At 36.0% G+C, this 12,413-nt stretch overlaps 2 protein-coding genes and 1 long non-coding RNA gene across 3 annotated transcripts; all 3 read right to left on the reverse strand.

The window, feature by feature from the left end:
• Positions 1-604: 604 nt before the first annotated feature.
• LOC140791060 (uncharacterized) lies at positions 605-1,138 on the reverse strand. The gene is made up of 2 exons (XR_012109514.1): positions 1,050-1,138; positions 605-953 (listed from the first exon to the last, which is right to left on the reverse strand). It is a non-coding gene; the product is annotated as an uncharacterized lncRNA (long non-coding RNA).
• Positions 1,139-1,290: 152 nt separating this feature from the next.
• Positions 1,291-5,172, reverse strand: LOC140791059 (uncharacterized). The gene is made up of 6 exons (XM_073141432.1): positions 4,621-5,172; positions 4,439-4,537; positions 3,917-4,094; positions 2,790-2,887; positions 1,759-1,820; positions 1,291-1,679 (listed from the first exon to the last, which is right to left on the reverse strand). The coding sequence occupies exons 1-6, from the start codon at positions 5,089-5,091 to the stop codon at positions 1,556-1,558; spliced, it is 1,032 nt and encodes a 343-aa protein (XP_072997533.1). The 5' UTR covers positions 5,092-5,172; the 3' UTR covers positions 1,291-1,555.
• Positions 5,173-6,549: 1,377 nt separating this feature from the next.
• Positions 6,550-10,211, reverse strand: LOC140790197 (peroxidase 24-like). Its single transcript, XM_073140164.1, has 4 exons — positions 9,929-10,211; positions 9,623-9,814; positions 9,350-9,515; positions 6,550-7,147 (listed from the first exon to the last, which is right to left on the reverse strand). The coding sequence occupies exons 1-4, from the start codon at positions 10,142-10,144 to the stop codon at positions 6,738-6,740; spliced, it is 984 nt and encodes a 327-aa protein (XP_072996265.1). The 5' UTR covers positions 10,145-10,211; the 3' UTR covers positions 6,550-6,737.
• Positions 10,212-12,413: the final 2,202 nt, after the last annotated feature.

Consider the following 12,413-nt stretch of genomic DNA (forward strand, 5'->3'; position numbering starts at 1 on the left):
AACGAAACGGTATAGTTATTTCGTCGCTAAAAAGGATTCGGACTTCGAACGACTGGGTGTAACTGAGTTGGATTTAGAATTCGTATCTATTTAATTTTACCTTAAATTAAATTTTAAATAAAAAGATAATCGTAATATTTATATCTGGTCTATTTATTATCGAAATACCCGAATCGGATTCAAATTTAATTAAATAATGGACTGGATTCTAATTAAATAAAATAAGATTACAAAATTTTATTCCAAAACAACAAATCATATTTTTTTGATATTAAATTATGATAGTTTAATAGCTATATATTGGAGCTCAATACTTATCGTCGACACAAGCTAAAAATATTAAGTAAATATAATAGTAGTACGGAAGGTATTTTCCATGGGACTTGAGATTTTTCATATTATACAGTAATTAGAGTAACTCAAGCTTCTATTTACATAATTTTAATATTGAACTATATATCCATTGTCTATGGAAATTAAAATAAACTATATATTAATTAGAGATATTTAATTTCCATTCGAATGGGAATTGATATGTATATGAGTTTTTTTTTTCTTTTTTATGAAAGAAAGTATTAAACCTAGATAATAATACAAGCGATCTTACAAGAAAATAGAAGAGATAGACATCTGCCTTAAAAACAAGTCTCTCACTTGGCCAAACACATGTAACAGTGAAAAATAATAAGCCTAGCAGGATTTGAATCTATAAGACCTCTGCTTTGATACCATATTAACTCACTGGTTATTCTAAAAAAAAAATTATATTTTATATTTTAAAAGGTACTAACTCAACAACTTAGCCATAAAAGATGATTAAGAGACTGTCTGCAACTCTACGAATAGTGAGAAAATAGCCACTCACCATTCACAAGTAGCTATTAGAGAGAGGCTTTCTCTTGCCTTAAACCAAGACATTAGCCTTATTAGAACCATTGATGAGATGACCGCGCCTGTAAGAAGAATCAAACTGAGAGCAAGTAATGCTATGTTCTCTTCTTGTCAGCACATAATAACTCATGTCATAGTAACATAGCAATGCTTTTTACCTAGTTGATTTGGACCAACTTTTAGGAGCCGATCTTTTGTAATTTAAACCATTCAAACCTTGTTCTTTATACATGAATTCGATTCCCCTGATAATTGATAAGACATATTGTTACTTCCCACGAAGCCAACAGAAACATCAGGTAAAAAAAACTATCATAAACTTAGCATGCAATTACAGTCAGTGAGTCACAGAAATAAGAAACAAACAGAAAAGTTTTCCAAAACTATCCACACCATTGCTTCTATGTAAAACTCATCTCTTTCATATGCATGTTTACAAGAGGAATATGATGCAAAGGGCATCGCCACACTGTCAGTCACAAAACTAACAAAGACACTGCAAAATTCCTCACACACTAAACTCGCCTCCTGAAGAATTACACAATTTAAGCATTAAGACTCTCTGCTGTGCTTGTAACTAGTTTTACAGAAGAATATGCAGCACCAGCTAGATCAATTAGCTCCTATCAATTTCAGAGTGTGCACCTTAGGTTTCTCACTATATTCAAGAAACAGACGAGGAGCCATCTTCCTGCTCTTCTGTATCAGAGTCATCAGCCATCTTTTTAATTGATTCAACATCATCAAATTCAGAAAGAGTATGAATACGAAGGGTATCTGCATCCTCACTGTTTTCAAAAGGAGAAGAAATAAATAACAAATAGCAGTAAGGCAACTGAAAGAAAGATCTGCAAGTAGAAAACCTACTCTGTAACACCAAATATTTCCTTAATGATCAGTGAGCTGTCTCTTGAGCAGAATTCCGGTAGCTGGATTACAATTCAAGAATTGAGTCAGTATTTGATGTAAAATATATAGACGAATCATAAGTTGGCATCTAAGCATTAAAACACCATTTAGCAGAAAAGCAGTTGCACTTGCAAATAGAGATGTCAGAATGCTAAGCAATAATATATTAGTATTGCACCAGGAATATGTTTCAGTAGAGAGAGCTACAAGAAGATGCAAGTAATAAAGCCATCAAGAGATGTAACTAACAACAAGAACAGCCACCAGACTTTTAGCCAGAACTACTTGGGATCTGCTATATAGATCCTTTTCCTCCAGTCATCTCAGATGTAACCAGAAAAAGAGAAAAAGAATCAAAAGGTTTTATAGGACTCTCTCTCTCTGCCAAAATTGACTCACATTTCTATCTTTGGCCTTCATTGGGATTTGGGCTTGGGTTCTGTTCCTCCAAAAAGGTATAAGAAATCAGTAATTATCATAATTTGATTAAGAAGCAAGAGCTCTTGAACAGGCCTCAAAGATTGACATATTTGACACTAATGATTCACCAGACTTACTGAGTGAAAGTTTGCACTTTCCATTGAATGAGACCAAACAGTCATCTACCATATCTTTGACTCACTATTCCACAGTCAAAATCATCACTCACGAACACTAAATTATAGTGTTTATCCCCCTTGAAGTCTCCTTCCTTTTCTTTCTTTCTTTTCCTTCTTCAATTCCTCCCTGCCCCCTCCGGTCGAGATCTATTGGAATTTTGAAAACCCACATCCCTGACCAACTCAAAACCTTGTATTCCTTACTTCCAAGATATATACATAACTTGCTACAGAAACCAGATTACGTGATCTAAAAGGCTTGATATGGTATAAATATTGCAAAATAAAAGGAGAAACTTTTCATGTTGTAGGCATCATCAATTCATTATCACAAACTATAAGTAAGCTCTAAATATCTGAAACCTGAATGAGAGTATATAGATGGCTTACTTCTGATAAATAAAAAATCTTCCCGAACAAGGCTCGCACAGCAAGTTTTCGCTTGAAACCTTTTTCTGTAAATCCTGATATGTCCATAACTACAGGCCCTGAAAGATCATTACACATAGCAACTATTATTTGAGTATACTTATTGCTGATTACATTACTTTTATAATCTCTAGTAGTCAAGGTTATATCTTCCACTAATGCAAATGAAAAGGACCTTATATACCCACATTTCCACTAAATGTGTAGTATTTAAACTTTCAAAGTTTGAACATCCTTTTCACATAAGAAATTAGATGCGGAAAAAAGAGAAAAAAATTAATATGTATTTCACTTATGCAAAGTTTATTCTACACTTTAATTTGACAAAAACATAAGCTGTGTATACCAGTTAAAATACACACAAAAAATAGTTATTGTCAATTAGCTGATGGCAGACCAAGAGTTGTGCTGCTGAGATATTTTGTGCAATCCAACATTCACCAATCTATTTAGTCGATTATATGAAGGACAGAACCAGCCTAAACTAATAAATTAATATCTGTACTAGAAGTCCAGAGCGGAACCTTTTGGAGTAAAGGGAAAAAGAAGAGACTAGGAAGTACATAACAAACAGGCAGAATACATACATATACAACAAAATACAAGAAGACAACCAGTTTCTATTCAGTTTTCCATCTACCACCACAATCTAGTCTCAGAAAAAAAAATTGTGTTGCAATTTATAAACCACTTGAGTGAAACGAAATTTTCCAATTCTCTACTATACGTGCTTTCAAGCATCATAGACAGTCATGGCAATGAGGATAATGTTGGACAATTTTGGATAAGCTAGGTAACACCATCTTATTACTCTAAAATAGTTGTTGAATAGGAAAAGATAGCTCACTGAACCAAGAATATGATGAACTTGGAAAGTTAGACTAGTTGGTAAAGTTTGTATTTTGTAATGGAGGAACTCAATGTGTGTAACTCCAAAAAATTGTCAAGCAAAAGGGAAATCTAGTAAATTCTACTCTACCAGATGTAATATACTCATAGACTTAAGCATGTAAATTCTCAAAAGGTCTAGGAAACAAAGTCTCCAAACAAATCAACAGAAGTAAATCCAGTGATCATCAGTTCGTCACCTTTCTCCTTGACAATTCGCCTTGATACCTCATTTAGGACTTCCGCAACTTGAGCATCTTCTAACATTGATGCTTTTCTAAGATGTATGATAGCAACAACTGCATCAGGATTGAATGGTTTTTCATTCAATGTATAACGGATATACTTTCTCAAAATATCATCCATGCTAAAACCTGTCTGAATACAAGTAGGAAGTTGTATTAGTTTTCAAACATGGTAGAATTGTTTAGTGAACTCAGGCTTTTCAGTAAAAGAAATACTAATTGTCTTATATTCAAATACCAATTCACAACTTCTCTGTGGTGCATGTAAGTATATAGAAGAGTAAAACTTCTCATGCACATTGTTTATGAACTGTGAGAGTAGTACTAGCCAACTAGTTTACGAGTTAATAATCACAATATCAATTGTGATTATTAACAGCGCTTGATGTCCAAGAAAGAAAATTTTCCAGAAGGATTAGTCTCCTAGATAACTACATAATCATAAAAGATAAAGGAAAAAAGAAATAAGCGGAATACCTTCTGCACAAGCTCTTTAAGAGCTGAATTAGTTACTTCTTCCTTTCCCTTCGTAAACAACTCGTTTATAGATTTCAGCAAGAACGAATTTTTGTTCACCTGCAAGACATTTACAAGAACCCATAATCAAATAGATTGTAACCACTAAAATCATAAACTTTTTGCGATCAATCCACACGAACCAGTCTCTTGCGCTTGGCCCTGGGGGAAGTAAATTTCTTAACTGTCTTCACAAAGGCCATGACGAACGTCACTCCGGCGTAGGCGAGAGGCACCGCGAGGAGCCACGGCACGGTGCTCTGGCCAACCCTAGGCCCAGGAATCGCCTGGGTCACTGTTCCGGTGAACTCGACAAGGTCCAGGGCCTTCTCCTGGATCCACGGCAAGTCCTCCTCCACCTCCTCCACCTCCTCCACTCTTCCCGGCGCCGGAGAAGAGGTACTCTGTGTTGCATTCTTAGGATCCTTAGATTGCTGCGGCGTGGAGTCTCCTCTCCATCGAGCCTTCGCTACGAGGAGGGCGAATTGCTTGCGCCGGTGGGTTTGGAGAGGGAGAGAGACGAAGGAAGCGCCGGGAAATGTGGTGGTGCGGGTCGGGGATGCGACGGCGCCGGCAACGAAGAGAGGCCGGAGAAGAGAGGTGGAGAAAGCCATTTAGGGTTTATCGGGACGCCAAGTCTTCCACATCAACTCACAGCCAAGTAGTCAAGCTTGAATTAAAATTAATTTCGAGTCAAGAATTGAAATCATTTTAATTCGAGCCTATTACGAGTTAATTTCGAGCTGGAGCGAAATTAGCTCGAGCCTAAGTGCCGATCAATAAATAATTTTAAATTTTAATCAATTTAAGCTATTTTTTTTAGTCAGATCATTTAGATTTAAATCAAAAATAAAATAAAAACTAATTCAAAAATATAAGTTAATAGAAATATCTATGTATTTAGAAAATATACAACATGATGTTAATTTTTTAAACTAAATTTCTAGGTTAATTTAATTACAGTAAAAGGTTGTGAAAAATACACTTACACAATCCAACATTCAAAATATCTTACACAACTTAGAATATCAAATCCAACTCAAAATACACTTAATTAAATATTTTACCCCAAAAGGCTCCATTAGATTTGAATAGGCAAAATACAAATGGTGCTAACCTAAACAAGGTTAGGTGAAGATGAATACGGATAGTGTTTTTGTTAAAGGGGGCGTACCAAGATGGTCTGATAATCATCGTTTGGGACGATTTAGAGGCGCTCCCGCAAGATGTGCGGGAGCTATGTCCAAATGAATTTGTCATTATGGTAGAGATTTGTGCAATTCGTATAAGATTTGTGGCTGGTTAAGAGCAGTTGAAGGCTAGAGATGGAGATAGACTCATTGGAGGCTATAAGGATTTTGTGTGGAAAACAATGCCTTAGCAAGATTGTAAGACTAGTTAATGAGTGTATAAGATGCTTAAAGATGTTTAGAGAGGTAGAGTTTTACATGTAGGTAAAGATATTCGAGTTTTACATGTAGGTAAAGATATTCGAGTTTTACATGTAGATAGATAATGTAATTGGGTAGCTAATCGAAGTAGAGAGGCGGTTTCTTAGATTGTTTTAGAGCCTTTGGACTATATTTCCCTAGATTTCTGTACTATTCTTAATTCTGATACCAGGTAGAGATCATGCTGCCCTTTTTCTAAAAAAAAAATTACCCAAAAAGTTTATCTAAACTAAGAGGCTAAAGGAGAAAGAATGTTGAACGAAAAGAATTCACTTTAATTTTTTTTATCAAATTATAAAAATATAATATTTTTTGCAAATATTACTAGAGATTTTGGGATAGAAGAAGACTAGGGATGAAACGAAACCGTAAACATACTTGGCACTTAGAAGACCACGATAAAACAAACTATTTTTTTATTATTATTAATCGTGGTAGTTAGATTTTTATTCAAACTTATTAATTGGGGATATTTTCATTGTCGAACCTATCCCATCATACAAAAAAATACAAAATTAGAAGGAAAAAAGAAGGAAAAAATGGACTTGTAAGAGAAAACCAAAATGATTCTGACTTATAAAAAATAAAAATCAGCTGCGTTTTATTTGTGTGCAAATCACCTTTTATCTAACACAATATTTTATCTTTCATTATCTATTAGTAAAAGAATGAAACTTTAGGAATACACATCCTCTTACAAGGATCCTTATTAAAAGTACCTCACCCAATTGAAACAAACCTCAACCTCTCTAGTCTCTACGTACATTCACGCAAGCATGCACACACGCTCTCAAGTCCTATCTACCCTTTCAGGAGTTAACAACACGACAGTTCTTCCTGACCTCTCCGGCGCCGCCGGTGAGCACGTCGACATGCCCCATCCTCTTGATCGAGTTCTTGAACGCGTTGAAGAAGTTGCCACCTGAGCCGACTAGTTTGTCGACGACGTTGGCTGACCGCCCATTGGTGAGCAGCGCGGCGTCGGACGTGAACAACCCTTGGTTTTGCCTCAGGTTCACATAGTAGTGGTTATCAAAGGAGGTGCTGCTCCCAGGGTCCATTGGCACAGTGGTGGTGGTGTCTGATAAGCTTGTGCACTTGGTCTTCAGGAAGGCAGCATATGTTGGATTGAGGGATGGGTCTTGATCACCCTTTCCAGTGAAGTTGTAGAGCCTGTTGCTGAATAAATTGCAGTGGCCTATCCCAATGGTATGTGCACCTGGTAGCAAGAATTAACAAAATGGTTACAATGCTCTTCTTCCAAAGTTTTAGAGCATGACCTTCTTTGGTGTGGAATTGTATATGTAAAGAAATAGTCAAATACTGTATGCGACCTCTATATAGAATGATCTGCAAATTACTTTCGCTTTATAAGCACTTATGGTGCTCCCTGAAGATATAATCTCTTTGTTAATCATGTTTTGTAATTATGATTAGTTATGAGATAATCTTACAAATTACTCATAGTAATATATAACAATATCATATAGATAGAGGCCATGTCATCAAAACTAGATGGGTGTGAATGCAGGGTATTCACACTTTTATACTATATACAACTAAGGCATGAACTTGTATATGTCTGGTCCACACTTCATACTTATTATGAAAGGAGTTGTCATCCATTTGCTACAATCATTCAAAGACATTCCAATCATGCTGCTTTAGTTTCAATTTTTTTTAAAGAACTGAAAATAAAAAAGGAGATATATCAAAATCTAGCCTGATTGTAGAAAACACCGCTAACATAAGCGGACAAAAGCTGCAAAAAAACCATAAGCATTCACAAAAAAACATGAGAGATTTTATATTTTGTGAAATATTTTAAGAGAAAAAAATGTCATCTATAATGGGCTATATTGCTGAATTATTCGATGGTTCATTTTTAATCTTTCTTGTCTTATGGAAAAATTCCCACATTTCTATCTTAGTTACTTAAGAGTTAAACGTTTTATTAAGCGTTTTCATAAACAGTGAAAACCGCTGGTTTCAAAGTGATTTTGATGGGTGGTTCAAAATAATAAATACTTTATTAAGACGCCCATTTTGGTCAACAACTCCATGAATAGTAGTCTCATGTACATGCACGTCTTATCAGACCTAAATTTAAGGAGGGGATTAGTAATATTAAATCTATGCCAATTTTATGAAGAAAAAAGAGAGGTCAAATAGTAACAATAGTTAAACAAATACTTGAATTTGTTTCCTATGTTCAAGTTTTTTTTTTCTTCTTTGGATTATTCAGAATAGAGGTGACAAATCGAATGACCAATAATTTGGTAGACCTCCTTAATTACTTCAAGAGTCGATTCAATTCGGATACAAACAAAAGGTAGGTGTATTCTGATAGACCCCATTTATGATTAACAAGATAGAGTTGCTTTCAAGATAGCCACAAGTATGACGACTGTCTTTATCCTAATTGACTTGTTTTTTGCAACAACATACCGTTTTGTTTACTTATCATCTTCTCGCCTCATAAAAGCGAGCAATCTTACCTATTTGACCTGCTTCTACTGCTCGAATATTATGGCTGGCTTCCCCTATATCTATGTAGGAATCAAAGCCAGCTATTTGGCACATATCAACTTTTTTTCCTTGTTACCTTGACAAGGCATTACAAAGATAGACATTGTGGAGTGGCTAATTTTGTTCTCATCTCGAACAAATATATATGTGTGTGTGTGTGTGAGAGAGAGAGAGAGAGAGAGAGAGAGTTGGCCTTAACCCTTAGCTCCAAATCCTAATCCTTCGTCCTTAGAAGGGACCTACGTGCAAGTGTTTGTTGAGCCATTCCTTTCAAACAGCAAGCCTAGCTTGTCTTCTTCGCAATCACGACAATGATGGTTGGGTTATTAGCACATGGCCGCATATATGCCATGCATGCATCTTAGCCAAAGTTTAATTAGCAAAGATGTGTGTGTGTGTATATATTCCATTTATATCAAAGCATTTAATTAACACCATTGCACCAACCACAAGAGCATTCTAATCTTATCCTATCGAGCCCTCCATTATTGGCAAGAGCTTTAATGCATTAATTAGGAGAAAACCTAAGTTTGTTAGGAATACAATTTTTTTTTTAACAGAGAAACACTTTACTAACATTCTATTGATGTGATATAATTCTGTATACTAGAAGAATGGTTATAAGATTGATAAGTTGCCGCATTATTATTTTGTAAGCGTAGCATTACTCGTTTGTTAGTGCACAGAACTTAACACTCATATCAAACTAAAACTATATATGAACATTTTCCTCAAAGAAAAAGAAAAGTAAGAGAACCAGAGTGTTATATGCTTATGATTGACCTAGTTGACCAACTTATATATAATAAAAAAAAAGAGTAATAGATAACCTCGGAGCTAGCTAATTGACCATGATAAGATTTACTACTTATTTTGCCAAATAAAAACTCACCGGATAACACAACGAGATCTTTGACACTGAGCTTCTTGCTTTCAAATTGCTTGGCGAGGGTTGTGAAGTTGGAAAATGGTGAAGGGATGTCAGCATTGGCCTCGGAGGCACGAGAGATGCTGCCATCTCTCCTCCCTGTCTGTACTTCCCACAAAGGCTTCTTGAACTGCCATGGTAGAAAGAAATATATATAATTAATTTCTTTCAGTCGACCAAGAGTCTAAATAATTGCAGAACTATCTGTTATCAATCTACGGTCCTTCTTTTACGCACCTGAAATGAAACTGAGTCCCTAGCAGCCAGTGCTATTATATCAGCACAAGAAACTATCTCAGGGCAAGCCTTCTCCACCGCCGTCTTGATCTCGTCGATGACTTCAAATCCCGCGAGCGATCCGTTTGGCACCGCACCCTTCTCCGCGGTATTGTTTCCGGTAGAATCCAGAAGTATAGAAGCATCACAACCCTGATAAGCCACAGAAATTATGCCAAGTTATTAAACAAATTTTACTTGCATGCATGCATGCATGCATATACTTTTTTCTTCTAGATGGCTGCATTGTTAACTTGTTATACGCACCCTAACGAAGCAGTCATGGAAGAACATCCTCAGGAACTTAGCAGCCAGCTCCGGATTCTCCGCGACGTGCTTCCACACGATGTTTTGAACGATCTGCTCGGCATTGGGGCAGCTCTTCTTGTAGAAGTGCATCTGAAGGCCAGCTTGGCCCTTAGAAATGTTACAAAGAGAGATGGCTGAGAATAGGAGAAGAGGAAGAAGGAAGGAAGACCTCATGATGATCTTTAGTAGTGCAAGAGAGCTCTCTATATGGAGCTTAGTTTGTTATGTGATGTCATGAGCTCAATGGTGGTCTTCTTTTATAGACGATTCTACCTTGCCATAGAATTAATTGTACACTATCCTTGTCGATTTAGTGAAAGAGATAAGAAGGTTCTGATGATGGCCATGGCCAGCCTTTGTTGGTCAACATCGACCGGTATGCTAAGTCCATACGTAATGTATTTAATGTTGGATATGTTTTTTTAATAAAGGAACGAGTGGTTTCCTTTAAGCATCTGTATAGAGATGCTAATTTGGTAATAAGAAGAGGACCCATCAATTAGTTAGGTTAATTTGAGCTGGATTGAGATAGACCTCATAGTGAGATTGATTGATATCTACATATTACGGCAAAACTGTTATATTTATGTGATACCTCATAGTAAAGTTATAGGGTCCACAAGGATGCTGAAAGCTTAAATGAAGCCATGACTTCTTTAATAGATATCACCCGTGGTCATTTACGAATACAAGTTGTCTTTGAATTCTTGGTTAAGTCCAACCACTGATGCAAATAATAAAAGATCAGGAAACTTCTTCCCTTTTCTTGGTTCTCTTTCAAAGATTCGGAAAGTTTTTGAAAGAGAACAAGGCAAGTAGCAGCAACTACAGCCGAAGAGAGAGTGCAGAAGAATCTGGTGGCTTTGCCAATTTAATCGTGTATATAGCTCGTGGCACACATGGGACTTTGCTTCAGATCTTATGGCCCTCAATGGGATCCACCCATGACTAGATCTTGTCTTGTCCCTCCCAAGTATATCCTGATCGACAGATATGCTCAAAATAATGCATGGTATTGGTTGGATATTCGTGATACTAGCTGTCTTCATGTTTGTGTTAATATAACTTACTACTGCCCTTATTAATCGATCATCTACAATTTGTACAACTTGCTTTGTATTCATTAACGGTTTGGGTGTGTTTGGTTGATGAGATGTGATAGAAGAAAGTGGTAAATTGTTTTAGTGATAATTAGTAATCATAATTTATTAGTGTAATAAGTGAAATTAAGTAATTATTATAATTTATGATGACATACAGTATATAAAAATTAAAAAAAATGCAACTATGTCGTTTTAGAATAAGAAGTGAAACCATGGAAGTTAAAGTAGTTCTTGAATTTTTTAAGTAGTTTTTGGAAAGTGAAGAACTCACTTATCATTCTACTTTCTTCGTTCAAACACAATAATATGGTAGATGTTATTTTATTTTTCTACTTTTTATCGACCAAACACACTTAAGATGATAATATTACTATTTAATAGGTAGGTTCAAAAATTTAGAATATATAAGCCACTATTGTAGTTAAGTGATTGAGTTCTATCAATCATGACGAGGTTATGTTTTAACTCCTCTCGTAAATGTTGGGGTTGATACTTACCTATTTTTTACTAGAGCATCATATATGCGTAGGTCTAAATTTCTTAGAGAGGTTGATTCAATTATCTAATTTATATATCGGAGAGAGTTAGCTTCATTATTAGTCTATAATTTTATATTTTATTAAAAATAAAGTATTCTTTTATAATGATTCTCGTTCCTCGAAATTCCAATATAATGTTCATAACCCAAAGTCCATAATTATAAGCTAACCTTAAATCGAGAAAGCATCCACTTAAAACAAAAAATGGCAATCTGAGCCAAGGCCTGAATGCAGCCCAGATCCCAGCCTATCAACAGTGAACACCTCATTCCATTTCCACACGTTAACCGATGTTGGAGAAGATCTCTTGCATCCACAAGTGCACGAAATTCCCTACAGTTGGATAGCGTGGCAGCCCATGACTCGCTCGATCTGCTGATCGACTGCACTTCAATTTAAGATCCTATTAATTAACCTCCAGTTGTAATTAAGGAAGAGAACAATCGGACGGCTGCGATGACGTTTAGGGACACGATCGTCATAACTTCGGGGGTCGTCATCCGGATGCCTCGGTTTCCGCCGGTCATTCTCGATTTATTCACCAAATTGCCATCGCCCGAAACGCCACTTAGTTTAAAAAGCCCATCCAGGATGAAATATTTTCTACCCTGCCATTACCTTAGTTAGAAATGAGATCTAAGCGAAAGGGGGTAATTAAAAGATAAGTACAGGAGGAGCGCGATGGGACCCACCAATAAAGTAGGCGTTAGAATTTGAATCGAGTGGCCGTTTGAACTCCGTACTCCAACTCCCCCTCGTTCAAATAAATCACATAAAAACTCCACCTTTGGTATTTAAGAT

Source organism: Typha latifolia, chromosome 6, assembly GCF_019914945.1.
Source record: "Typha latifolia isolate L0001 chromosome 6, TyphaL0001v2, whole genome shotgun sequence".
Classification (NCBI taxonomy): domain Eukaryota; kingdom Viridiplantae; phylum Streptophyta; class Magnoliopsida; order Poales; family Typhaceae; genus Typha; species Typha latifolia.

Excerpts from the sequence above, each read along its gene's own strand:
- LOC140791059 (XM_073141432.1), bottom strand. The coding sequence starts at position 5,091 with ATGGCTTTCTCCACCTCTCTTCTCCGGCCTCTCTTCGTTGCCGGCGCC. Across the intron at positions 2,888-3,916 it reads GCGAATTGTCAAGGAGAAAG|GGCCTGTAGTTATGGACATA; the intron begins GTGACGAACTGA and ends ATGATCTTTCAG. Across the intron at positions 1,821-2,789 it reads AGATTTTTTATTTATCAGAA|CTACCGGAATTCTGCTCAAG; the intron begins GTAAGCCATCTA and ends ATTGTAATCCAG.
- LOC140790197 (XM_073140164.1), bottom strand. The coding sequence starts at position 10,144 with ATGAGGTCTTCCTTCCTTCTTCCTCTTCTCCTATTCTCAGCCATCTCT. Across the intron at positions 9,815-9,928 it reads TCCATGACTGCTTCGTTAGG|GGTTGTGATGCTTCTATACT; the intron begins GTGCGTATAACA and ends GTGGCTTATCAG. Across the intron at positions 9,516-9,622 it reads GGGACTCAGTTTCATTTCAG|TTCAAGAAGCCTTTGTGGGA; the intron begins GTGCGTAAAAGA and ends CTACCATGGCAG.